This window comes from Falco punctatus (assembly GCF_963210335.1).
Source record: "Falco punctatus genome assembly, chromosome: 2".
Taxonomy (NCBI): domain Eukaryota; kingdom Metazoa; phylum Chordata; class Aves; order Falconiformes; family Falconidae; genus Falco; species Falco punctatus.
This window is the reverse complement of record NC_137581.1, coordinates 97,223,816-97,249,454: the sequence shown is the minus strand read 5'-3', so window position 1 is coordinate 97,249,454 and position 25,639 is coordinate 97,223,816. Positions and strand designations below refer to the sequence as shown.

Here is a 25,639-nt window from a genome sequence, read left to right as displayed (position 1 = left end):
TATGTGCATTTGCTAAGCACCTTGTACTGCTTGACGTGTGGAGGTATTTTGCTAGCATACATCCTGAAGTAAAGTTATTATTGCCATCATACCAAAGCATTCAAACTGAAAGATTTCAGAAAGAGCTTTATTTTAATGTAAAGTCCAGATCCTACATTCCATTCATACCTCATACTTACTGAAGCTAATGGGACTTAAGAAGTTACACTTGAAAACCAGGTCTAGATAACTCTTTCCTCCTACCCAACTGTGGCACATTATGAGCATATATATGGAAATAGGATCTTCCATCCACTTACTCAGGATTTAACTCAAACGCTGTTCAGTTTCTGAGTACTGATAAGTGCTCACTTCTCTACTGTATAATAAAGCCAGTTCAGTAGTAGTTTGCAACACCCGCCCTATTGCAGATCCTGCACAGGACTGAGGTCTGATGAATTCTATTCAGAGAGATGATACAAAGACAAGAGCTTCAGCCCTGATGTCATCATTGTGTTCTTTCACTGGCTTCCTAGAGGCACATCTGCAAATGACACTGAGGAATATATCTCTGTAGTGATGGAAGAACTATCTTTGAATGTCAAGAGACTTCACCGTGCCTTCTGGAATCCTAAGGTACACTGCAATAAACCTAGGTGGCCCCTGCAGCCTGGGATTCATAGAGGACAAATTCCCTGTCATTCATAAAACAATAACAACATGTGTTATAGGGCCTTAAAGATAGGACTGAGCAATTTAACTTCAGAGTTAGTTTTACTTCGAGCAGATGGTGGGACCAGCTGACTTCCAGACGTCCCTTCTAACCCATTTAAATTATTCTACGATTCTGATCTATTTTGTCCTTTTTAGACAGTGAAATGGTTCAAATTCAAAAGCAAAACAATTTTTCAGCTAACAAAGGGACTGATAATCTAAAACAGCCTTAGGAACATATTTGTGTAACATCTTTGCCTTTCCTTAAGTGGTATAAGAAATCCACACAGGTCTTTCCTTCTTCTTGTTTCTGTAATCTGTGGTGTGCTGTGATGTGAGGCAGTAAAAAACACATCTGTAGAGACATCTTAGTTTTGGAGAAAATAAAAAAATCTGAGGTTTGCATAGAATTGTACAACCACTGAAATCAGAAATACAACAAAAATTCTGAGCAGAAGACAGAAAATTAGTAACATTATTCTTACTAAAAGAAAGATTGCTGTTGCAGTAACTGTTAAAAGTTTTCATTACAGCTAAAAGAAACTATGTCAACATAACATATTGGTTTAAACATCTTTATCCTAAAAAAAAATCCAGGATCTAAATAATTTCATCACCACTGTAACCATCTCTTGTTAGGACCATGAAGTCTATCACAAAAAGCACGAAAAACCTTGACAACCAAACCAGACAAAGCAAAAATTGCCACAACCAACTGAAATTCTGCTTAATTTGCAAATGTCCAACATGTTCCAATTTGAGGTTTTTATTTCCTGAAATCTTTTCTATATCATGGGAACTCTTATCATTATCAATATACTTATTTCACATGGTTTCATGATAGTATCTTCAATTTGCTTGTTTGTTCGTTTGTTTGAAGTCAGACATCCTAATTTAGGACTACAGAATGGCTGTGTTCCTCCACCAAAAAAGTGTTGTTTTAAATAGAAAACTACAAAATAATGAGAATATTAGAGCAATCAACAGGGACTCCTGTTTTCACCAACCATGTAGGAGACAAAGGGATCAATTCCCTGTTGGGAAGGTTTTGAACTCTGATTGCCTATCTGTCTGCAATGAACATAGCCCAGGTGTGAGGCCATAGAGCAGGCTAAGGTAAATTCTCTCTCAGTATTTCCTATTATAGTTGCTGCACTGCTACACCTCCTACAACTCCCTAAACACAACTTGAGACTGTGCAGTTCGTAAAGGAGAAAGATGTGTGGGTACAGTTTGCAACGCAGCTGGCTCCAGTAACTGCTGCCTTTCATAAAGACAGCACACAGCCAATATGCTTCTCCTGCTGTGCTCCTCGCATGGTGAAACAGACTTGCTCCGCAGTAAATTGTCACTAGTAAATTTACAGTCAGTTCCTCATCCATGTACTACATAACCTCCAAACTCCTGTAAGAGTTTATAGAAGCTGCTGGCTTCTCAGGAGCAGGTAACTGGCTATATTTCAGTTCCACAAGAGGCAACGGCTCCTGCTGAGTTACTGCAAGTGCTGTCACTCAGAACACAGACATTTTCTTTTAAAAAAAGAAAAGAAAAAAGCATGACAGACTTCCATATTCTGCCCCTCTTCACACACCTTTGCTAACACTGGTTTTTTTGTGAGAAAAATGAAGGCATTTTCCACCGCATGGCTGGGGCATATCCTAAACACCCTAGTGCATGGGATAGAGCTTGCTCCCAGCACGCGACCAAAATCGACCTCTGGGTGTCTGTCCACCTTATTTAACTGGATGTACACAGATTCACGCAAGATGAGTCAGCTTCACAGTCAGCTACTCAGGAACTCAATTAGTCCACCCCTGGCACAAGGTGACCACATGTAAATCCCTCTCATTTCTAACAGGTCTGTGCCATATCTGCCTTGGAGGATCTCCAGTTGTGGAGATTACACCACTTCCAAACTCTGTTATTTCCAAACTATGAGCCACCATGAGAATTCTGACTACCTTATTTCATTTTATAGGCATCTGTAGCCTTTAAGAGAAATATTACCTCCAGGTATGCAACGCATATGGATTCAGCTCCTGATTTAGATGTCACCGTTTAGGTATCTATGATGCAATGTCTACTTATAAGCTCAGTATCTTAAGTTACCGTTGTAATTAGTAAACATCTAGTTCAAGATATCTACTTTGGAACAAGAAGAATATTGCTGTACTCGTCATGACTTTTTCCTCCATTAAGTTATAACAGTGACTTCGGAAAACTATTCACAAGCTGAGTTTCACTAATGATGTTAGCATTTTGGTCACAGGACTGGAAACAGGCTGACCAAAAACCAGCTGCAGCTGGATCGATTGTTCCACTGGGCTGAATCTTGTTTGCCAGCTGTAGGTTGCACAACTCTCCCTTACCCCTGTGGCAGACATCATAGTCTAATCACTGAATCCTGTCCCTCAGTTTTTTTTATTTCCGACTGCTGAGAATTGAACCTCAGCTCACAGAGACATTAGGCATCTCTAAGCCTTCTACAAATGAATTGTTTAGGCTCCCTTCTGTACTCACTAAGGAAAAGAGGTATTTCCAGAAAATTATTCTGCTGCTGTGTGGTATTAATTGCTTCAGAAGTCACCTGCTTTTCTTTTTTGACTACAAAATAAAAAAAGCTTGGACCATAAGTTGACACCGTATCGGCAGAAGGCTAAAGCTTAAGGTGATCAGTCCTAAGCTCAGAATATATAAATCTCACTTTGGATAACAAAAATATTTTTAGGTAACCTTAGTATACACATTTAAAAATGCCTCATCTTTCATTTAAACTTTAAATTATTGCAGCTTTCCATGAAGCTAGGCCAAAATGAAATATAATGGGGAAAGCTAGAAAAAAGAAAACTAACATAGCCAAGATAGGAACAGATATTTAAGATGTGTATGTAGTCAGGCTGAGCCAAAGCTTGCAGATTTCATGGAGACACAAGCATTTGATTTGAAAATATTTGATATAGCAGGGCTAGAAAGGTAACCATTCAAACAGGCAGCCACTTTTAGGAAGCAAAGGACACCCCTCACGATCCACACCATCCAGTGTGACATAGTCTTTTGTTACATAGCATAACTGAATGATTATATAGCCTTTCCTTGTTCTGGGTGGTGCTGCATACACCTAAACCCAAAAGACCTTAAATATTTCTAATGCTCTTTGAAAAATTCCAGAAGAAAATTTCATTTTGTAGCCCTTCATATGAAACACAAAAATTGAACAGATTTTATATATGTGAGATATATATACATAAAATATATGTGCTATGCATATAGATTGCTCCAAGTTAAAACACTAAAAACGTTAGCACATTTTCAAATAACAGCATATGAAACTGTTATGGCTAAACTGGAGCAGTGCATAATAACCTCTATGTTCCTAGAGGGCAAGAACAGAAAAATTTTTGATTTCTGAATCTGATTGAACACTAAATTTATGTCATTTTCCTTTAGACTGGAAGACTTAAACATAAAATTGTTAGATTTTTCTGAAAAACCGAAGTGCATGCAGCCTAGCAGAAAACCAACTTCAAGACTTTTCCAGTGGTTTTGGCCAACTATTCATCCTGTTCTAATTCAAGGTGACTGATAAAGTTTTGCATAAAGCCTAACTGTGGTTCTAACATTGAATCAGTACAGCTCTAAATTTTGTGGTTCAAACTAGTTTAGTTTTTGTGACTTCACTGCATGACTTCCATATACACTCATTTCCTTACTCATTTCTCAGCTGTCAACAAGTGATAGTACAGTGGCATCAGCAGAATATCTGCCCGGGAACTGCATGGGCTTGAGACCCTTTAACCACACTCCAGGGAGACAAACATTCACAGCAACAAAAGCTCTGTGGAAGCTAAGGCCAAATTATGTGTCCCTATTTAAAACTTCACAGAAGCAATTTCTACCCAAAAAATTATCTTAGCTCTGGGAGGATTCAGTGTCCCAGCACCACTGACTGTAATTTTTGGATAGCTAATTCATGTCATTTCCTTCTGCAAGGCATTTACACAGATATAACACAAAGAGGAGAGGCAATGTTTCACTGTAACATGAAGGTGAAGGTGTGGAAGCATGGGCATAGAATTTAAATTCAAATTATTGTGTAAGGTTCATCATATTAACGTTCTACAAATCTAAGGCATTGATGAGAGTTCCTCCTTAGAAAAAATAGCAAAAAAATTGACAAACCAGTCTTCTTCCAGTAGACTTTGACCTGAAGTTGATTGTCCTGATAGAAAGGCGTTCCGATTTTAAGAAAACGAGTCGTTTTTCTTCTTTGAAAAGTTGGGTAAGGATCTACCAGTCCTTTCTGGGGTTTCCCAGCAGATGTCCGTTCCTCTGCAATGTATAATGACTATGTTAATAGTGCTGAAATCGTTAATCCAAATTATCTTATTTCAGTGTCTTACCTAAATTAAATTAATATAAAGAACAAACTTCATAATGGTTGAAAAGCATATAATTTGCCTGAAAATCAATTAGGAAAAAAAAATTAGACAAAGAAAGAAAAAGATAAATATATTTCAATATGAAAATGCTCAATTTTACATTTTATTTGCTTGTTTTAGATCACAGTAAAACTACCAAACTTAAGCAAATTCTTTCTCAAGGTAACCATAATGTTTATACCACTTAAAAGGAAATAAAAAAGTGATAGAGAGAACTACAAACTTAAATCTATTAGGTGTACCTCAAGTTTAAGTATTTTAATTTTACTAAATCTCTGCTTTGCTGTCCTCTGTCTGCTTCACTTCCAGAAAAACCAGGACACCAATTCAGAATATTTCTATATAAAGATCGAGAGAGAGAGTTTTGTTGTATTTCCTAGAAGTGCAGCATACAAATATAGTGAGGCAACATATTTCTGAGTTTAGGGAAATTTAACGCCAGAGAGCCAGGGTCAAAGCTCACAGAGGTCTGTAGGACTAAATTACTTCAGTGGGTTACAGACTACTCTCTATTCTGACAATAGGAGCAGACACCTAACGAAACAGAGCTTAATTCCACTGAGAGCAGAGCAACTGACAGTGCGACTTCAGCAAAATTGGCATGTTGCTTCTGGACCTACTTCCCCAAGGCCATGGAACTCCCCAGATAAAGACAGGCCATGAGTGCCGTGTCCTAGATAATATTTCAGGCAATATTTTTTTTTTATTTTTATTTTTCGTACTTCTCCATCTGCTTCTAAGTATTCTCAAAGTACCTCAAGCAGGACTGGCTGGCTCTGTACCTAACTTCACTGAGAATCAGAAGATGAATTCGCATATCCTCCAGGAGTAGTTTCCATTTGCTTTTCAATGTAAGCTATTTTTTTAACAAAATGTCCAAAAAGGCCCAAATACACTTCTCAGCAGAGTTCTCTATCCACTAAAATGCATGGTATCAGTGATTTAGGCTCAAAAAAAATCTTGAATCCTTTACTTTATGGCTTTAACAGAAAGGATGTTCAGATTCATCTATAAAATTATTGAAGTACTCTACTATAAACCAAACATGTATTCCAGTTCTTGCAGGCACTGATTTACAATCAAAAAGAAAATACTGTTTGTTAACTAAATGGATGTTTATAACTTGAACTTAACAGACAAATACTTGAAGTATATGAGTAAATAAAAATATTGCTTTTAGTACAGTATTACTCTGGTTTAAAAAACAATACAATTAATGAACCCTTCAGTCCTAAAAAGGTCACCACAATAAAGCGAAATAAAGCACAAGCATTAGAAAGTCTATACAGATTAGACGGACAGCAGACAGATTACAAATTAATAGATAGCAGACCTTCACTGAAACTACTGATGGACTGTTTTCTGAAGTAAAAAAATCAAGGAGAGGACATATTATCCAAGCAAAATTGTGGAAGGAATTTAGATCTAGCTATGACAATGGTAGGAAAAGGGTGCCACTGGAATGGACAGAAAATGATAAAACCACCAGTCACACGTGAGTTATAAGGTAAATGAACTCCAGTTGGTAGAGGATTTGTAAATAAGAAGTCAGATGTGATCTGCATCAGATTCTGAAAAACACAATGTTTTGTAGAGGGAAAAATGAAACAAAACCCGTCCTCTGCCACCACAAACCTATTGGTGATAGAGACCATGAGAGACAAACCATTAGAGAGGCCATGGAGCGTTGATACAGCACTACCACTGAAAGGGTTTCTCAGAGTAAGCACAGAATGGCACCAAAACCAATACAGTCCAATTCCCATTACTCAGATCCAGTTTAGAGGGGTTTTGTTATAGAAAGTCTTTATTTACTATCATGTTTAAAGACTGATGATCTGACCTAACATCAGGACTAGCAAAAAAGCCTGATAAACATCAGTTGGTTGATTATTCCTTCTGCCAATCTGATGTAAACTCAGTTACATGTTCTTTCTCAGAGTTGCAACGTAATCTCATGAAATGCCAGTCAAGGTGACTGGACTGAAAACTAAACATCTTGAAGTTTAGTACTGAGAACCAGAACTTCATAGAAACTTCTAATTATAAGAGAGAAGACAACCAAGGGGTGGGATACATGTAAAAAAAAACCCTGAAATTTTTGCTTATCCAGCAAAGTGTGCTTTGCAGGAAAAAAAGGAAAAAGAAAAAAAAAAAAAAAAAGGAAAAAAGAAAAGAAAAAAAAAGCAAAACCAAAAACAAAACCCAAAAAATCAGCAAAATTAGAACATCTCTCATAAATCCCAATGACACCCTTCTAGTTGAGCTCAGTGGCTAAGTGTACTGGAATTGAAACACCCAGTTCCCACCATAGTGTTTCTTCTGTTACTTCTCCTGTGTACATATAAAAAAGAAAGGAAAACTAAATGCAGTAACTCAAAGAAGCTTTTGATATCGTGCACAGTCCTGCAGCCTTGGCCACTATTCTAGGGGATGACAGAACGCACACATACAATCTCTAGGAAAGCCAGTATGGAAAGGGCAGAAACTCTTACTCACATTGGGCTTCACAGAGGATTTAACACAAATTTGCCTTATGTACACACTGTGAAGATTCAAGCTCGTATTTTGGTATGGATTTCAAGTAAAGACTCAGTGTGTTGAAAAGATGAAAACTTGGCCTTCTACTGTCTCTTAAGATGGCCCAAAAAAGTAGTAAAAATTATTTTCATATGGTAAAAAGAAGGATAATTAGGCCTATTTCTTCTTATTGGTGCATTAATATGGGAAGCAACTGTAGATATGAAGATCTGTCACAGCTAACAACCACTTTAAAATAGTTTATGCGTATCCAGACTGAATATGCTTGCAGAAGGGTCCAACAGCAATACCAATTGATTAGTTAGGGTGAAAGTAACTAGTTACGTTATGAAAATGGTGACAAAGTTTAAACTTGGGGTGTACTTTAACAAGAGAACGTAAATAGATGGAAAATGAAATGGAGTCAGGGCAGGATATTTAAAATTATATTCTTTAACATCTTATTATCAGAATGTTGCTGTATTAGTTAATCAGAGGCACATCAGCAGTTGGGGCAATAACTCAGTATCATGTAATTGTAGAAATCATATTTAACTAAGAATAAGAATCATGGATTACCATTTACCATGGCTTTCCATTATCAGATTCAGATGTGAGCTTGTGAAGACCTTAAGAAGACATAACCTGACATCTAAAAATCTCAAGATTTTAATTTGAATGTGGGTCCTATGTGTGCAATATTTTGATAATGCACTGCTTGTCAGGCATGGGACGTTTTAGATTCCCTAACAGTCGATGTTTTGTATCAATTAATGGTAGATATTTGTGTGGTCCAAAAATCTGAATTAATGGGCTATTCAGAATAGTCAGGATTTTGAAAAGCACTGACAGCTAAAACTGTCCGGTTAAGACAAAGACACAGAAATTGTTTTATTCCAGCCACTGACAAATATAATCAATATTTATACCTGTACTGCATTTTAAAAATATTAACACCATGGTTATGCAAATGCTTCCATTTTCATTGCAATTCTTTATTTTAGGTTTCTAGGATCTAAGACAAACAATTAAGCAAAACCATCATCAATTTTTAGTTAAGAAATTAATCATTAAAGTGTTACTCAAGTTGATTGAGACAGGATCACTATGCTATCAAACAGTACATTTTAAGAAAATTATTTTTTTAAATTTGAGAAATCATTATATAAAACATACAAATTTCAGATAAATAAGAGAGAAAGCATTCAGGTGTTTGAATACAATTACTCACTATTATTCCTGGTGTCCTGAGTCGTGCTAAAATGGAGAGAAACCTTAGCACTCTTCAGGCGTATCTGACCCCAACGTGTTACTGCCTGCAGCTCTACATTGTAGTTGCTGTTGGGTTGGAGTCCTTCCAGGACCACGTAATTTTGTGCCTAGAATAGAATAAATATACAAAGCAGTTACAGTCTTACTGAAACACAGGCGCTTATTAAAAGCAGGCCTGTTACCTTAGGCACACTACTTTTTTTGAAATTAGAAAACCCATGTATAAATTTCAACAGAGCAAAATTTTCTTTCTTTAATATATTTATTTTATTGGAATCTGGGGTTTGTGTGTAATTTTTAAAATACTAACCTTCTTGATATTTACATAATTTTGGCAATTCCTTGGCAAATATACACCTATTGTTTAGGCCAAAACTAAAAGGTTTTTTTCTATATAACAAGTTCTTTTCTTATGCCAAAATTATTTTAGCCAAATGAATTTAAACTTTTTATTTCCCAATTTCTTTCTTGGGAAAGCAATTGAAACCTTTTTCTACAGACAGCCAGCGTGAAGACAGCTAAAATCCAACATTCAGTACATTTGTCAACATTTTCTATTTGTTTCAACTGTTGAAAACAAAAATGAAAAAATTGTCATGGAAGTGTCTTAAATGGGGAAACAACAGAGTAGGATTATCATTCTCACTAATAATCCATAAATTAAGGCAAGCAACATGATATTGCAAAGAAGACTCAAGGTTTCTTAGTAGTATTACTTTTCTAAATATTTTAAAATGTATATATAAAAATATCTTTCTAGTCCATTTCTCAGACAGAAAACATTACTCCACATTTTCATTAGAATTCTTTGTGCCTCTGAAGTTTGACAGTCAATCCACAGTGAAAAAGATAACCAGGTACTGCCATATGTAACACTTCAGGAATTTTCAAAAGCATTTAATATTAATTAGCTTTATTTGATTTGTCCTGAGATATTTATAACATTCACTGTAAGTCTTGATAAACTTGTGTTAATATTGTAGTCAAATTATTTGAATGTCTACCTGAAATGATTTCATATGGAAATCATTATAAAGTTATGTGGACTAGACTACTTATAAAGGTAAAAACTGGACCAAAAAATCTTCAATTATCCTTACAAAATAAGATTTTTTCAGCTTTTTTTTGTTTGTTTGTTTTTTTTGTTTTCTGCATTTTCCTTTTTAGAACAAAGAATGCTATAGTATTTGAGAGATCATTGACTAGCAATAGCATCTGGAGTGTCCTGTAGGGAAGTCTGAATCTCACTGGCATTGCTGTAGTTCCATGTGACATGCTGCAGAAGTACAATGATCCAGGAGTAATATGAAAGTTGTTGTAAAAGCCTGCCTTTTCTCTAAAATATGCCTTCGCTCTTCTGGATTTCCCTATATTTGAGGTCAGAACTTGGTCCCCATTACTGTAATGTTGTGTATTGGATCTGTTTAAAAATATTTATATGTAGGATGTACCCTATGCAAAATGCCAACACAACATTAAGGACCCAGCTCAATTTTAAAGTTCTCTGAGTTCTGTGATTTGAGGACCAGCCTGTGGAGAGAAAGATCCCCTGCATCTTTAGGCTGTAGCCTCTGTCCTGAAGGTCTCTAGACAAGTGCAGCTTTCCTCAGAGACACAAACTTTTCCATGTAGTACAGTCCAACCCCACTCCTATCTTGCCAAAGTGATTTCTTATAAGTACACCAAAGATACAATTTTCTTCTCTGTGACCAAAGATACAATTTTCTTTTCTGTGCACATTTAATTGCATGAATTCAGCACACAGCTTTCACTGCCTTTATTTCTGTCACTGTTTGGTGACTGAGGGACAGAGAGGGAACTTTAGCTGTCATTCATCACAGTGCAAGTGAACAGCCAGAGCCAAAACACAATGTTAACGTAGACGTGGGACCAAATTCTCACAACACATTTATTAAAAGCACTGGAAACTAAGTTCAGCCTGTCATCTGTAATGGATATATATTAACTACTTTAAAATAATATGCAATATGCTTAAGGATATCACAACAGGTAGTTTTCCAGTAAAGCAATATTTGATACATCAGTCAAGAAATTCATAGGAGCTTGCTGCTATGGAAATGTATCAGATCTTTGGTACAGCAGCTTGTTTAAAGAGTTCTGGGTTTGTTTTTTCCCTTGGACTTATTCCACTACTTAATGGTTACTCTCCATGATAGTGTCACAAGTTTTACTTGCATAGTGAAAGAACAATGTGATAGATGATGTTAGGCTCTTCAAATAAAACAAGCAGTGTATCTTTAAGAAGCCTGAATTTAGAGGACAGTGTTTAACTTTCTATTAATCTCTCCTGAAAAATCTTACAGCATTTACCTGCATTTTAAGACAGAATTCTGTTTCTCTCCCTGAGTTCAGTGAAGGATAGGGATTGAGAGATCAAAATTGTCTATGGGGTTGGTGATATTAAAAACTAAGACCACTACTTTACCAGCTGCAGAAATCATTGCAATTTATCACATATTTTATACTTATACTCTATTTTGTGCCAGAAATAAGCCATATTTCCATCTCATTTTCTATTTTCTTTCTTACCCCATCAGTAGTCTTCCTTCTCTTTTTTTTAGCTGGGATTACATATTTGCTGTATGTCCAGCTCCAGAAGACTTTATAGTGATGCACTGGGATATCAGGCTCTTCTGGAAGATCCCAAGTAATCATTACATTTACAGTCCCATCATTGTTTGCACTGATATTGGCAATTCTGATATTAGATGGAGCTGGTGGAGCAGACGGATCTGGAATTTTAAATAAACAAAAAGATGTTAAATTAAAAGATCATCTTCAGTAAGATGAAGATCACCTTGGTCTTATGCATTCACCAGGCATACACAAGCTGGATTAAACACTCTCAACACACCGAAGAAAATTCAGGCAAAAATTCTCAATAAGTGATATGGTTTCTTGTAAATTCTAGAAATTCAAATTCAACTGAAATAAAAATCATGGGTTAGCATCTAATTTTGTCATCATTCTGTGTTGTTGGTAGTTCATAAACATTATGAGGCTTTATCAAAATGTACTAGACTACCAGTTTTACTTCTGTCATTCACCACTTTAAAAACATGGTGAGTGTAAAAGACTCGTGTTCTACAAGTGACCTTGTACAGTCATCACAGAATTGTATGGTGGAAAAACTGAATGTTTTTTCAGTGTTGCCAGACAGTTCCCAGATGACAAAATTATCTTTCTACACCTTGAATCTTTCTTCAAAATTCTAGTATTGATATCCACCACCATGGGACATAAACACTTCCTTAGAATAAATAAAACTAAGATGTAATGATATATTGTGTTGTCATAGAAGTCTACAGGGTTTTTTTAGGACAACAAAAAGCAATTTGAATCATTGAATCATAGAATCATTTAGGTTGGAAAAGACATTTGAGATCATCAAGTCCAACCATTAACCCAGGACTGCCAAGTCCATTACTAAACATGTCGCCAAGCACCACGTCTACATGTCTTTTAAACACCTCCAGGGATGGTGACTCAGTCACCTCCCTGGGCAGCCTGTTCCAATCCTTCACCACCCTTTCAGTGAAGAAATTCTTCCTAATCAGCCACCCCCATGATTATTTTGCTATTCTGGTTTAATTTCTGGTCACTATCAACTGAGATATTATTCCTTCAGTTGTCTTTCTGCTGACCCTAGAGTCAGAAAGGACACCTGACAGTCAGAGGTTCCAATATTGAACCTTTTCCAATATTGAATGATAGATCCTCCTTGTGGACCTACTATATATAATATCCTGGCCCCAATTAATGTGATTCAATGGAAACTCTACAACTAAGCTCTGAAAGTCCAACTGTCTATTTACTAACTGCCTACTTTTTAATCCTACTTTTTAACTCCTACTTTTTTTTACATGCCTGTGGTAGCCAAACACTGGTGACAAAAAAATAAGGAAACTTAAAAACCAAAATTTAAGTGAAAGTAAATAGTGTGACTTGACCTGGAAGTGTATCAGGCAGAATAAAGGAAACACAGTAATTAATGCATGTTATGAACCCGTAGCCAAGAAAAACCAATCTGATTGAAAAAAAACATTTTCATATAACCTTTTCGTCAAATGAGCCACCACTTATTTGCCAAAAAGTAAAACCGGAGGTGTGCAGAGAGGATACCAGGCATTCGTTTACTGCATGGTTCACCTGCATCTTTTTATAATGGTAAATGAGCTGTTAAATAAACTTTCCAGGCATACTAAGATCATCAGATAATCCCTGTGACAAATGGTCTCACTGAAAAATTCCATCATTTAGTTCATGCAGACAGACACATTCAGAATTAATAAAGACAGCATTTCCCCTTTAAAGATCAGCAGATGTGAAATAATGGCTTATTCCTGTTATTTAATGGGACTCAGTTAAATAACAGTGGATGCTCCTGTTTCCTCACACATGCCATTTTAGTTAAATAGTAATGGATGCCCCTGTTCCTCAAACATATAATTCAAACTAACTTTTGGCCATAAAAGTTACAAAGCATATTTCAGTTTAATTTCTGGAAATTTAACTTAATTTTCAAAATAATAAGAATCCCTTATTTCTTCTCAATCATTTTTTTAAATCAGCTTGCAAGCCAGTTCCCTTATTTTTTTCTGGCTTTGGCAAAGCACTGTTCTTACACTTATTTCCTCACCTGTGAAGCAGCCAACAACTCCATCCTAAAGTATACAAAGCTATTTATATTGGAAGGGATACATTTCACAGATTCATTTAATTAAATGGTTTGTACTGTTCTCTAACACAACTTGTACCAGTTAATAAAATAAGTAGACATAAAATAAAATTTAGGTACAGTAAATTTAAACAGGATCATGATTCATACATTGAAATTCTTTAATAAGTATTCATCTTCACTGTTATAAAATGTTAGTTTGGGGTTTTTTTAATGTTATGTGACAACATATTATGGCAATAAAACATTTATAACCTGAAGTGCAACATGATCGTATTACTGTAGGTGAATTATTCAGGTTATCTCCCAGAAGTACTATGTGTCATGTATTATGTATGCATAACATATGGGATAGAATTAAAGTGTTTCAGAAAATATGTCTTCACAAATGGACAGATATAAGCAAAAACAATTCTAACCATAATACATGTTTGCCTTCATTCTATATCTATAAAAGACTCTGAGAGACATTAAAAGTAATCTAAAAGTTCAATGAAACAGCTTTTCTGGATAGTGTCTTACATGATTAAAAATATTTTGAAGTTCTATTCACCAATTTTTCATAGGTCTAAAAGCAAGTGACCGAATTTATGCTCTACTTTTCAAATATTTCTGTCCCCATAAGAATGCAAGACAGTGTTTAATTTTTCCTTCTAGAAAGTTACCAATTAACCAGAATGGAGCTTTTATATGTCTCAGAATGACAGGAATTTGGGATTTTTTAAGGTAACTTCTAACATCCCTGTTCTTCCCAGCAACATAAGCAGAAAAAGAAAACAGTAAGGAAGAACTATGTGCATACTGAAACCAGTAGATAAGTTTCCTAGAGCACCAGCATTTCGCCCTGTAGTTTCTATAATTGCATAGTTTATTGAAAACATTACTTTATCAGTAGCATTTCTTCTGTGTTCACTAGAAACAGTTCAGTCAGCAGACATTTGAAAGGATTGAGTTTCACCAGCAAAACAAACAGGTGAGAAGGAATAGCAGCAAGGCAAGATACTGTAATCTGTTATTAACACAAAAAAAACCCCACAAATGATGCAAACCCCACCCTCAGGAAAAAAAAAAAAAAACAACAAAAAAAACCCAACAACCCCCACTACCCTTTCCAAAGCCCCCCCTCAAAAAACCAAAACCTGAAAAAAAAACAAAATAAAAAAAAATGTTAAGAGCATGCTCCTGAATAATGCATGCCTGCCAGTTAACAGGTAAGAGATTAGCTGGTTTTTTTCCTGCATTATTGAATGGAAAAGTCATGCTTGTACAAGGTGCTTTGTTATGCTTATGCCTATGCAGACACTGAAATCAGTATAGAACCAGAGCTTAAATACTTCAAGATCTAGTAACTGATACTGGATTATAAAGCTTATATACATAAGGTGTTTGTTAACCTGACTACGAAGCTCAACTGCCATTCTGCTAACTTATAAAGCTAATAGCCATTCTGATCTTAGTCTCCATGTATCTGTGATCCCTTTGACTGACTGCCCACATGTGTTATTCAGATACATGAACATTAAATTACTGGAATGGAAACTATTGCCAGTTTTTCAAATGTAAAGTTCTGAAATTTTATATAGACAAATTTATCTGAGTAGTAAATCAAATTCTTTGGTTTGCAGATACTAGTTGCAGCTTTCCTTTGCAGTTTATACTACAACTCAAATAAAATAAAGTTGTTACATATATACTAGAATTTGGCAAAGGCAGCTGTCCTCAAATCCGAAAAAAAATCTGGTCTCAGCAGCCTGACAAGTAAATCACTTCTCGCTGCTAGAAATGATAGCTTCATTAGGTCAAGGCTGAAGCTGCTGTTCCAGCACACGGAGTAAGTACTGCATTTGTCTGGATTGTATCTGGCTTGAGTATACCCAAAGGACTTAAATTCTTGTCTTACTGGCTACTCAGCCATCACAAGCAAAACTCTGTCTCCACTCCCCAAAAGGGAGGATTCCTTGCTGCAAATAAAAGAAAAAAAGAAAACCTCACATCATCACCATTTCAGAATGCACATCTTCCCACACTCGTATTTGTGAAGTGAATATATAGTGAAAGGCAATTTACATTTTACAAAATTATTTCAATCAATAGGATCTGAAAGCACTTCTGCAACGTTAACAAAACAGTATGGGCAAGCTATACACAAAGATCACATCATACACTGCTGCAATGCATCCACTTTGGCTACAAATGTGGCAACTGTAGTGAAAACGGTAAATGACTTGGAATATATGTCAGAGAAGGAAATAATGACATTGGAACCATAAATCTCATTCTGAGCTGTAAAAGTGATAGCAAGTTTGACTCTAATTTAAATCCCTTTTTTATGGAGTTTTTTTTTCTAACTTAAAATGGATCTCCCATTGCTATCTTTTAAACATTAGCCCTTCCAATTCTAAAAATCTGCTGAAGCTGCTCTACAGACAAGTTTCCAACCATTAAACAGTTCCAAGGCATAAGCGGGAGGACTGGCTTTGCCCAATGGAAATGGCACACATAAACCAGCTGTGCAACAATATAAAAAAATCATTGGTCCCACAGGAGCAACAGAAAGAATTTTATTACCGGGAGTGGGTGTCTGTTCTGGTTTTTCTAACGCTCAGTAATGTATGCATGAAATCACATCCAGCGTAGTACTTATGTGCTGTGAAAACAGTGTTGTCTGCTTCCTTTTGCTTAACAATTTATCCTGTGTGTGCTAGCAACTGCCTTCATGTTGAAGATAAAAACCTTTAGCAGAGGTAGAAGGATGGAATGGTTTGGGCTCATTGTGTTGATCTTACAGCCTCTTCTTGTCTCAGAAACTGGCACAGTACCTAACTACAGAGCAGCAAGATAATATTTTATATGGAAAAGCCCAACGCTGATCCCTCTAGTTAACTGCAGTCTCTGTTACTGAGTTCATTCTCCTCATAAATCATAAAAAGCTAGAAAAAAATAGCCTAAAAACTCTTACCCAAATGCAACAAATTAAAAATTCTATGATTAGTACCAAACAGCTTCTGACCAGTTGGGTTAGGCTATCTGGTCCCACATAATGCGAGAAAAGCACAGGTAGCTTTTCATCCAAGGAGACCCATTTATGGACCATAGAAAAAGTTCTCTCCCGCTTCCAGAGAAAATGAAGCAGCTTGGAGAGAGCCAATTGAAATATTAAGAGAAATAAATTTGTACCTTTAGGGATCAAAAATGTTCTGCCAGGCATTCTGTTAGCTTTATTTATTGCTGTTATTGCAAATTGTTGCCACTCAGTTGAAGATGAAAAGGAAAGCACACACAAATTTTAAATCCTGAAAAGTGAAGTGGAAACCACTGTCAAAATAGCAGAAAGTTCCAATCGATTTTAACTAACAGTATCAATCTGAAAATCCATGTGCAGAGTCCTACTTCTAGGACAGAAGTCACTCTCTAGTAGGTGCAGTATTCACTTCATCTTCTAGCCAGTCTGCTCCAAACGGACAGGAATAGACTAAACTGTGTTTCTTGAAATTTCAGAATCACATTTTCGCAAAATGAAGCATCATTTTGATGACACTGTGAAGGGTCATGCCATGCCAGACAAGCAAATGCAAACCTTTCATTTCCTTTATAAAAAAAGAAAGAAACAGTAAAAAAAAATATATCTTTCTGCTTAGGCTGTATTTCATAAATTATCTCAGCTGTCACTCTGATTATTTATTATTTACAGATGAATACCATAAATGAACACATAAGGCAGCATAAAAAAGTTAATAAACCTTTACCTCAAACGTTTACAGTATCAGAGCTTCAAAAGCTGCAGTAGATAAAACCTCAAAACACAACTAGATGAAGAACTGTAAGCTGAAATGCTTTATGAAATACTTGTTTTCCTGTTTTTGTCTTTTTCATGACTTGGAAATTAAATGAATTTGGATAATAAGGAGCTTTATTTAGTGAAAGAAAAGTTAATGGAAATTACATACCTCAGAAGACAACATTATTTTGAATAAAACAAAATAAAACTTCACTTTTCTGTGCCTACTCAAGAGATCATACTTTTTGCATTTGCAAAAACACACAAAATAGTATTAAACAGTATTGTGGTAACCAGACAAAAAGTCTCTCTCCAAGTAATTGCAGTACCAATGGTTTTGAATGCTCTAACTGCTTAAAATATTTAGTGACAGAGACTTTGTGGTGCCATACTCTTCCCTGGATTCAGATTATATATCATGTTTGTCCTCCTTGAAAGAAAATACAAACTCAAATAATTTGCTAGTCATTATAACTTATTAGCAATTGGTAAAAGTTCAGCATCTTCCATGAAAAACTGTCTTAGGAATTGCTGTCATGTTTCCTGAACAAAGGGTTTCCTTTTGAAGAAAATTTCTGTTAAGTCTGACAAAGATAATAATATTTTCTTGGTCTTGGCACAACAGGGTGAAGCGACAGTATGCGAACTGATGTGAATTTCCGTCCACACTTCACACAAATGAAGCACAGTCAGTCAGCAACCTTCCAAAGGTGACGTGCCAAAGTCCACTTTCCTCTTCCAAATCAGAGGTTAAATGTGCCTGCAGGGGCTCAGCAGGGGCCAGGAGATGCTGGCACTCCAAAAACGAGGCACATCTGAGCAGCAGTTTCTTGCCTCTTTGCCAGGCAGGGGCCACCACTTCTCACTGAGCTCCAAAGTAGTAATGAAATGTCTGTATGACTGTTACCACTATGAGTACCTACTTGGGGACACAGAGGCCAAGAGATACTGATTGAAGCATCCAAGTATCATTCCCAACGATTACCACCTAGCAGTGTCTTCGTGTGAGTCACCTAGCGCATCTACATTTTGTCTGGTGAACGCGGTATCTTTATAATAACCACTGATAATACCAAAGCTTCTAACAGTCAACTGAGCTGCCAGAGTAGGATGATTTTGGCTACAAAGCTGATAGCTAACTGAACTCCCTCTTGTTCGTCTGGCAATTCATGATTCTCTGCCAAGGACTGGAGTTTAGATTTGAAAATAGTAATTTTGACTGATAGAGAAGCCTTTAGAAAACACTGGCTATATACTTTCTGCCACTATCGAGATCCCATTATTTTTGTTTATTAGGTAAGAGCATGCAGAGGTACTGCTGGCTCCCACTCTCCTTGTCACAAAGTCCTAAATGCACTCTCCACCTCCACCAGCCAGACAGCCGTAAGCAGTTCTCAAGGAGAGCAAGTGCTTCAGGGGCAGCTGCAGAGACCACAGAAAAAGAGGACTCCGGTATCTAACATGCAATCAATTCAAAACCACAAGCTCCTGAAACACAAATCACTGCCAGCTGGGAGACTATTCTGAAGAAATTTCCCTATGTGCTTGTCCTGCTCTCACAGTGTTCTCCAGAAACCCACTTTCAGCTGGAGTCAGATACTGGGCTAAAGAGACCTTCAGTATGATTTACCATGGATATTCTCATGCTCCTTACCAATGTAGATATTTTGAACAATATACTCCTGTGGCTAGCACACTCAGTAGGAGATTAAGTTTTTTGAAAGTAATGCAAATCCTGCCTGAAAATGTCACGCTGAAGCCAAAACCTCAGTGTTATCATGATATACCTTTGTGTAATTGCAATTATAGTTGTTCCAAGCAGAACAGTTGGAAAAATCTTTACAAACTTAGTAAAACAACTGACAATGATCTCAGTTTAAAAGAAAGTTAGTGCCAGCTTCAGCAACAAAGTGCTGTATCTGCTGAAGTGCTGCTCATGAAGAAAAGCAAAGAGAAAGCTACTGCTGCTACTGAGTCCTTGCAGTAAGCTCAGCACAGCTTGAAGGAACTGTATTTTTGATGTGACTGAAATGGTATGCTACTTAAGTATAATAAATTCCCAAAATAATACTTCTTTTATAGTTGAAAAGGTTTGTGGTCACAGCAGTAATGGGATAGCTATGCTAGTCAACCTTCCTACCAGAAATGTGGTTATAGCACCAAAAAATTAAGTCTAACGTATACTTATTCAGTAAGTAATTAAACCATCCATACCAGTAAAAGCACTTGCATGCCTCTGCAACTGCATCTACAGCAGGATTTCTTCTAGGACTAACTAGGGCCAAACAGCGAGCTCCCGGCTAGCACAGGAAGCCATAGATGGCAGCTGCCTGTATTGCAAGAGTAATTCTGTGTCTGCAGAAAGAGGAGGAAATGCATTCCTCAAAGTATGCATTATACCAATGAAAAGATTCTGTCACTACTAAAACAAAGACAAACCTTTTTATTAGAAACTGTCTCTATTAGTAGAATGAAGAGTGTCAGCTCTCATTCTGTGGCACTGAAGTCAACTGGTACGGTCTGGCTGTGCCCACATTATGGACTGCCTTTGGGAGAGGGTGACCACATCCAGACCATTTATCTGATGGGAATAGATTCAGCCTGTGCTAACTCCTATATTATGCCTGAGAGTCATCTGGGATAATTTTGCTTCGCATGGGTCAAAGGCACACCAGGGATAATGCCAGCAACTTCACAGGACAGAAGATCCATTTCTATCTCCCCCATTCCCCAAGTACCACTTACTGGTACAGAAATAATTTTCAAAGTTATTTTATTACCCAAACCCTTGCAAAACCAGAAATGGTAACAAAAATTCCTACAATACTTTGTAGATTGTCTGGCACGCCTTTCTAATGAACAGAAACATGTTTATACTCTTTTTATTCTTAAGCCCTTACAATTAGTGCTAGCAAGGGGAAAGTTATATTAAGAGAGCCTGCAATTCCATCAAAACAATGCTGCTTGCTACAATTATTTAAATACAGGCAACAATATATTTCTGCTAAACATATGGAAGCAACATATCTCTCTCATACTAAAAAGAAAAATAAGAGAAACCTCTCAGAATAACACACCAAAACGCCAGTTCTTTCATGTTTCATGGTCAGGGTCATGTTTTTTGATACCAACTGAGCAGAAAATGTTTAAAAGGAAGTTTATTCGTTGAGACCCCTTACTGATACAAGAATAATGACATCTTTAACCTTTAATCCCTTTGACAACTTCAAACAAATCTCACAGCATTTCTGAAGCTGGTGGCAAAACGACCCAAAACCCCACCTGTTAAAAACCTTCTGCACAGAAGTCGGCAGGTCAGGTTGCAGTCCACGTGCGAGTGAGCAGAAGGTGAGCACCAGGCAGTGAATGAGAACTCACCTTTTGAGGATCGGAAGTGCTTGCTGGGGGCCGTGAAGCCTCTCGTCCCGTGCACGTTCACAGCTGCCACACGGAACTGGTACCACCTGCTTGCTCGGATGTCCAGCAGCCGAACCCGCTCATCTGTAGTCTGGTGGGGAAAATGTCATGCTTACACTCATTCTGACACGGCGTGTCATGCTGTCACCTCCCAAGCAACACCAGTGAGTCAGGCTGAATATTCAACAGTGTCAGGAGGCTGCACGCAACGGCCTCACCTGACTCTGACCATCATTGCACTGCAAAGCATTTACAGCTGTGAACAAAATCATATAACCACCCAATTTTACAGTGCATTGCAGGTCTCTTCTGGAAAAAGTAACATTTAGAACTGGGGAAGTGTTAAAATTCACAAAATTAATTTTCCGTTTAGCACAACCTTCAGCAGTGTATAGGGCCTAGCTGTTCAGGTGTTGACATTTCAGGAAACTCATTGCCCCAGGTCACAGGACTGATTTCTCCAATTCTCAGTTCTGAAGGGAATCAGGGATCCAAAATGGCTTCATGAAATCCTGCGCTGTGAGAAGCCACCTCTTCTGGCTCATAGGAAACACAAAACCCTCAGGTAATGAATGTAAGCTTCCTTCAGATCTTTGGCACTTATGTCAAAAAGACACTCACAGCCTTAACTCTTGCCTGCAGACGTTTCTCAGGTCATAGGAGATGACCTTTTCTCCAACAACACCCACCGAGACTGCCAGTGTCACGAGTTCAACTTCCAACTTCTGTGGAGAGTGCCTTAACTGCTGAAATTTGCAGTTAAGCATGAATAAGCATGGATGCACTCTGAACCTTCAGTAGGAGGTGCTTTATGTGATCTTATTCTGAGCCCTGCTTTCCTCTATGGCTTTTTTTCCCCCTTTAAACTTTTAAAGAGCTGTCTTCTCTGCTGTTTTTTATTTTTCCTAAGGTACAAACACCAGAACTGAACCCAGTCTCCCAGTAACCACTGAATCACTGCCAAGTACTGAAGATGTAACATTTTTGCAAACTCATCAGAAACTCATCTACTTGTGCATTTTACTTTTTCAATTACCTCTCAATTATCTAGTTTTCAATTTATTTTAATATGTCATGTTTATTGCATTTTAATTTAATTCTTTAATCAAAATAACACATGGACCTAAACCAAATGTCCTGAATATGTCTGAATATACTATACAATCATTGCTGACCAAACATGCAAGCTCATTAAAAATGTAGTGACATCAGTTTATTTTTACAAGCTCCGTTTTCTATAGCTTCAAACCCCTACCTTCCCCGTATAGGATTCAGTGTAACTTGCAGTGATGCCAAGTAGTTCCCAAAAAAGATACAGCATAATTCCTGCTTTTTGCTCCCTTTCTAATTTGTGTAAGAAAGTAGCTGCTGCCAACCTAACTCAGATAGCCAGAAACTGAGGATGTTGCTTCAGCTCTTCAGCAATGGTATTTTTAGAGCCCTGACAAAATTTGTAGGTGTTATCCTGCACTTAATCTCTTCATCTGGTGATAAGTAAAATTTAGGGAAAGGTATCTCGTTTGTGTGTGCATGTAAAGACAGCCTTTCTAAACTGCACTAGTAACTGCTCTCGGACTGGTGTTGCAGACTTTGAGCCCCTCACATATCGCTGCTACTAAGAGTCCTTCTCCATTCAGACCACTATATTTGTCTTTTTAGCTTAACCAGGGCTAACAGTCCCAACACATTCATTACCCGCCTCATCTTCTTCTTTCCTGTTTTTTAGCTTTTATGTTACCTGTAGAGTGAATTATCTCATCCAGTAAAGGGGTTCCCCTAGGGAACAAAACACCTATCTGAACCAACTTCTATAATAATTTTCATTTTATAGAGCACTCAAATGTGCTACTTTTCTCCAGCACGCAGACCCACATACTCAAGAATGTACAGACAGGACAAGACAGTGAACTAGAGGAATATAACCTGTTGCTAGATTAACAGAAATAATTAATTACAGGCTACTTCTGCAACCGAAATCAAGGTCAGGACCAATATCTAATGGTAATTAATTAGTTGCAACACTGTGTGTTTTCAAAAACAGATTTGATTAATTTAGTTACAAGGAAAGAATAATCTGAATAGACTTGACCCCAAATTCCTCAGCTAAGGAATCTTGTATGTCATTTGCATCAGCTCAGCTATTCTGCTAGGACTGATCAAAAGAAAGGATTTCAGTTGTGTCAGTCTTCCATGGCAATCTACTGTAAGATCAAATAATCTGACAATCCATATCACAAACATTATTTTAATTTAGGAACATGCCTTGGGCCTATTACTTTCATCATTCATTTTGTTGGCAAACCTCCTCTTAAACTCAATGGCATGCAGGAGGTGTATCTGTAACTCCTGCATTTACAAACTAATTTGGCACCTCTAAGCAACCTTTACACAGATTTAATTCATTTCAATAGAGTTAAATACTACTGAGATATCTTATACTACCTCAATGGTAAATGGAATTTTTTTGTTTAATTGCTTTAGTTTAGTTAGTTCTCACTACTTATATTTGGAGCTAAGATCGTAATAAGTACAGTCCTTTCAATATCTGTTTTATATATTAATGCAAGCCCACTAAATGGTATGCTGAGCGGTATTAAGTAACTAATGGTTGAATTTCATCACACACCTAAAATTCTGCCTGATTATGAGAAAAATTAAACCACATTTTTATTGATTTCTTAGAATTCTAGTGTATTTTTTTAACAATCATAGATAAAAGGCAAATCAAAAAGATCACCTCTCAAATCATTACAGGATCATAATTACTGTTTATTTTGTCTATGTATTACCCGTTTACTTAAAAGAACAATGTTTTGAAGCTAACCTCCAAACGTAATAGGTGTTTCAGTTGGAATAAAATGAGTCCTCAGATCAAATCACTGGTCAACCTTCAGCACCACCCAAAGTTCAATGAAGATAAGGGAAAGTCCCCATTAATTACATTAGGATACAACTTTATATAAAAGCAGTACATAATCGCAATGACATAACCTGGAGAATACAGAGAACAACCTGACACTCCTCAGGGGTGCATTTCAGGTCCAAGGGACAACAGGCCATCTCCAATGGACAGAAAGAAGAAGGTGGTTGGGTTTTCTGGGGAGAATTAGGATGAGATTTGCCCAGAGCTGCCCCATTTAGGATGCACTGATAGTTCTACTCCTCTCCCAGCGCCCTTAACTGTTTAAGCCCTGAGCCCTCTGTTGAAAGTAAAAGTAGTTCCCTCATCCTGTCTTTCAAAAAGTGATTATCTGCTATTGTCTTCAATGTACCTACAGAAATATCCCCCTGCTTCTCATACAACTGACTAATGATTAAAGTACTTACCCAGAGTGCGGATGACCTATCTTCAATCCCATCTGAGAGGCTGGGAGCAAATATTCCCTAGCATCTTGGTTACTGCATGCTAGTTTGAATTAGAACATCTCCTACATTCACAGGCAAAATTGTTCCTCAGAGACAGGAAGGCTGAAAGTTACAACTTCTTGTAAGGGAAAGGTGGCATTAGTTAGGATGTGGAAAGAGAACATAAGAGAATATACGATCCAGCAGCATAGCAGTTAGGCCACTCAAGATTCGACTCCTGTGTTGCCACTCCAAGGTGTTGGGTTTTTTTCTGTCTCATATATCTATACCTATGTATATATGTAAAAAATGAAGGTCTTTGTAGCAAAAAATGGTACAGACGGCTTCCCCCCCCATTCAAGGATTACACTAATCAGTGGAAACAGGAGAGGACAGCATCACCCTGTTGAGTTCATAGCTTTATACCTTCTTTTGAAAGAACACACAGTGATAAAAGAATTTACAGTTCAGACAGTGAAGGGATACCATCCAGGATATTAGAAGAGCTCAGTTTATGCTTCCTCTGATACCGAAGAAACCTGACAGTGCTGCATCCACTGCTCAACCAAAGGACAGCAGACCTCCCATATTTCATGTGCATGCGATCCCACACAAGCTCGTCACCCTCTAAGAATGCTTAACAAAGCAAGCCCTTCCTGGGGGATAAGAAAGAAACCTTTAGTGTACAGGATTGGTGCTTAGCTCCATCAGGGATTTGTCATTGCCACAGGCTGAGAAACTTCTTGTCATCCTCAGAACCAGACCTTTACGTGTCTCACAAACTTTTGTCCACAGAATTTAGACAATTCCAAGGTGACGCAATGGTCTGTCACAGTCAAACTAGTCCCTTCCTTCTTTCTGCCCCTTATTTCTTTTAAGAAAGGAATAAACTAATAAGTAAACTTTACTGTTGTCTGCCCATATGCATACATACATATTTATGCGTGTGTGTATAAACATACACGCACATGTGCGCAAACACACACACACATACTTGACATCCATTCAGAGAATACAGATGTGTCCTGTCTGAAAATAACTGATCTGGCATCTTTAAATTAACTTCATTAATTAGCTTAACAAGATTAAATATCTAAATTTCCAATGTAAACAGTAATACTATGATTTTTAGAAAGCATTAACACCGAAGAGAATGATAAGGTTTTTTTCACAAGATACACAGTATTCTCATGGGATAGTGCAGCAGGTCCTGCTCAGCTGGTTACACCTTACAAAACAGTAGTGTAAGAAACTTGGCGTAACGGCTTAGGACATTGTACATCATAGCTAACTAGACTAATTAGTATCTTAGTTCCCATAGTTTTTATATTAACCAATGGAAATTAGTCAAATAGTTAATTATGTCAAGTTTTCCCAAAAATGTGCAGTAAACAAGTTAACAAAATCCCTTCTTCCTGAAGTGAAAAATAACTACAATAGTTTTCAAAGTGTTTGCTTTCTTTATATACTTAGAGA

General features: G+C 37.1%; 1 protein-coding gene across 1 annotated transcript in view; it reads right to left on the bottom strand.

Moving 5' to 3' along the window:
* The window catches only part of ANOS1 (anosmin 1), a 145,705-nt gene that overhangs the window by 25,092 nt on the left and 94,974 nt on the right, over nt 1-25,639 (bottom strand). Inside the window, exons 6-9 of the mRNA XM_080377639.1 lie at nt 20,780-20,909; nt 11,475-11,677; nt 8,884-9,031; nt 4,873-5,022 (exon numbers count right to left, since the gene is read on the bottom strand). Of these exons, the coding sequence (XP_080233765.1) occupies nt 4,873-5,022; nt 8,884-9,031; nt 11,475-11,677; nt 20,780-20,909 (631 nt within the window). The remainder of the gene's footprint in view (nt 1-4,872; nt 5,023-8,883; nt 9,032-11,474; nt 11,678-20,779; nt 20,910-25,639) is intronic.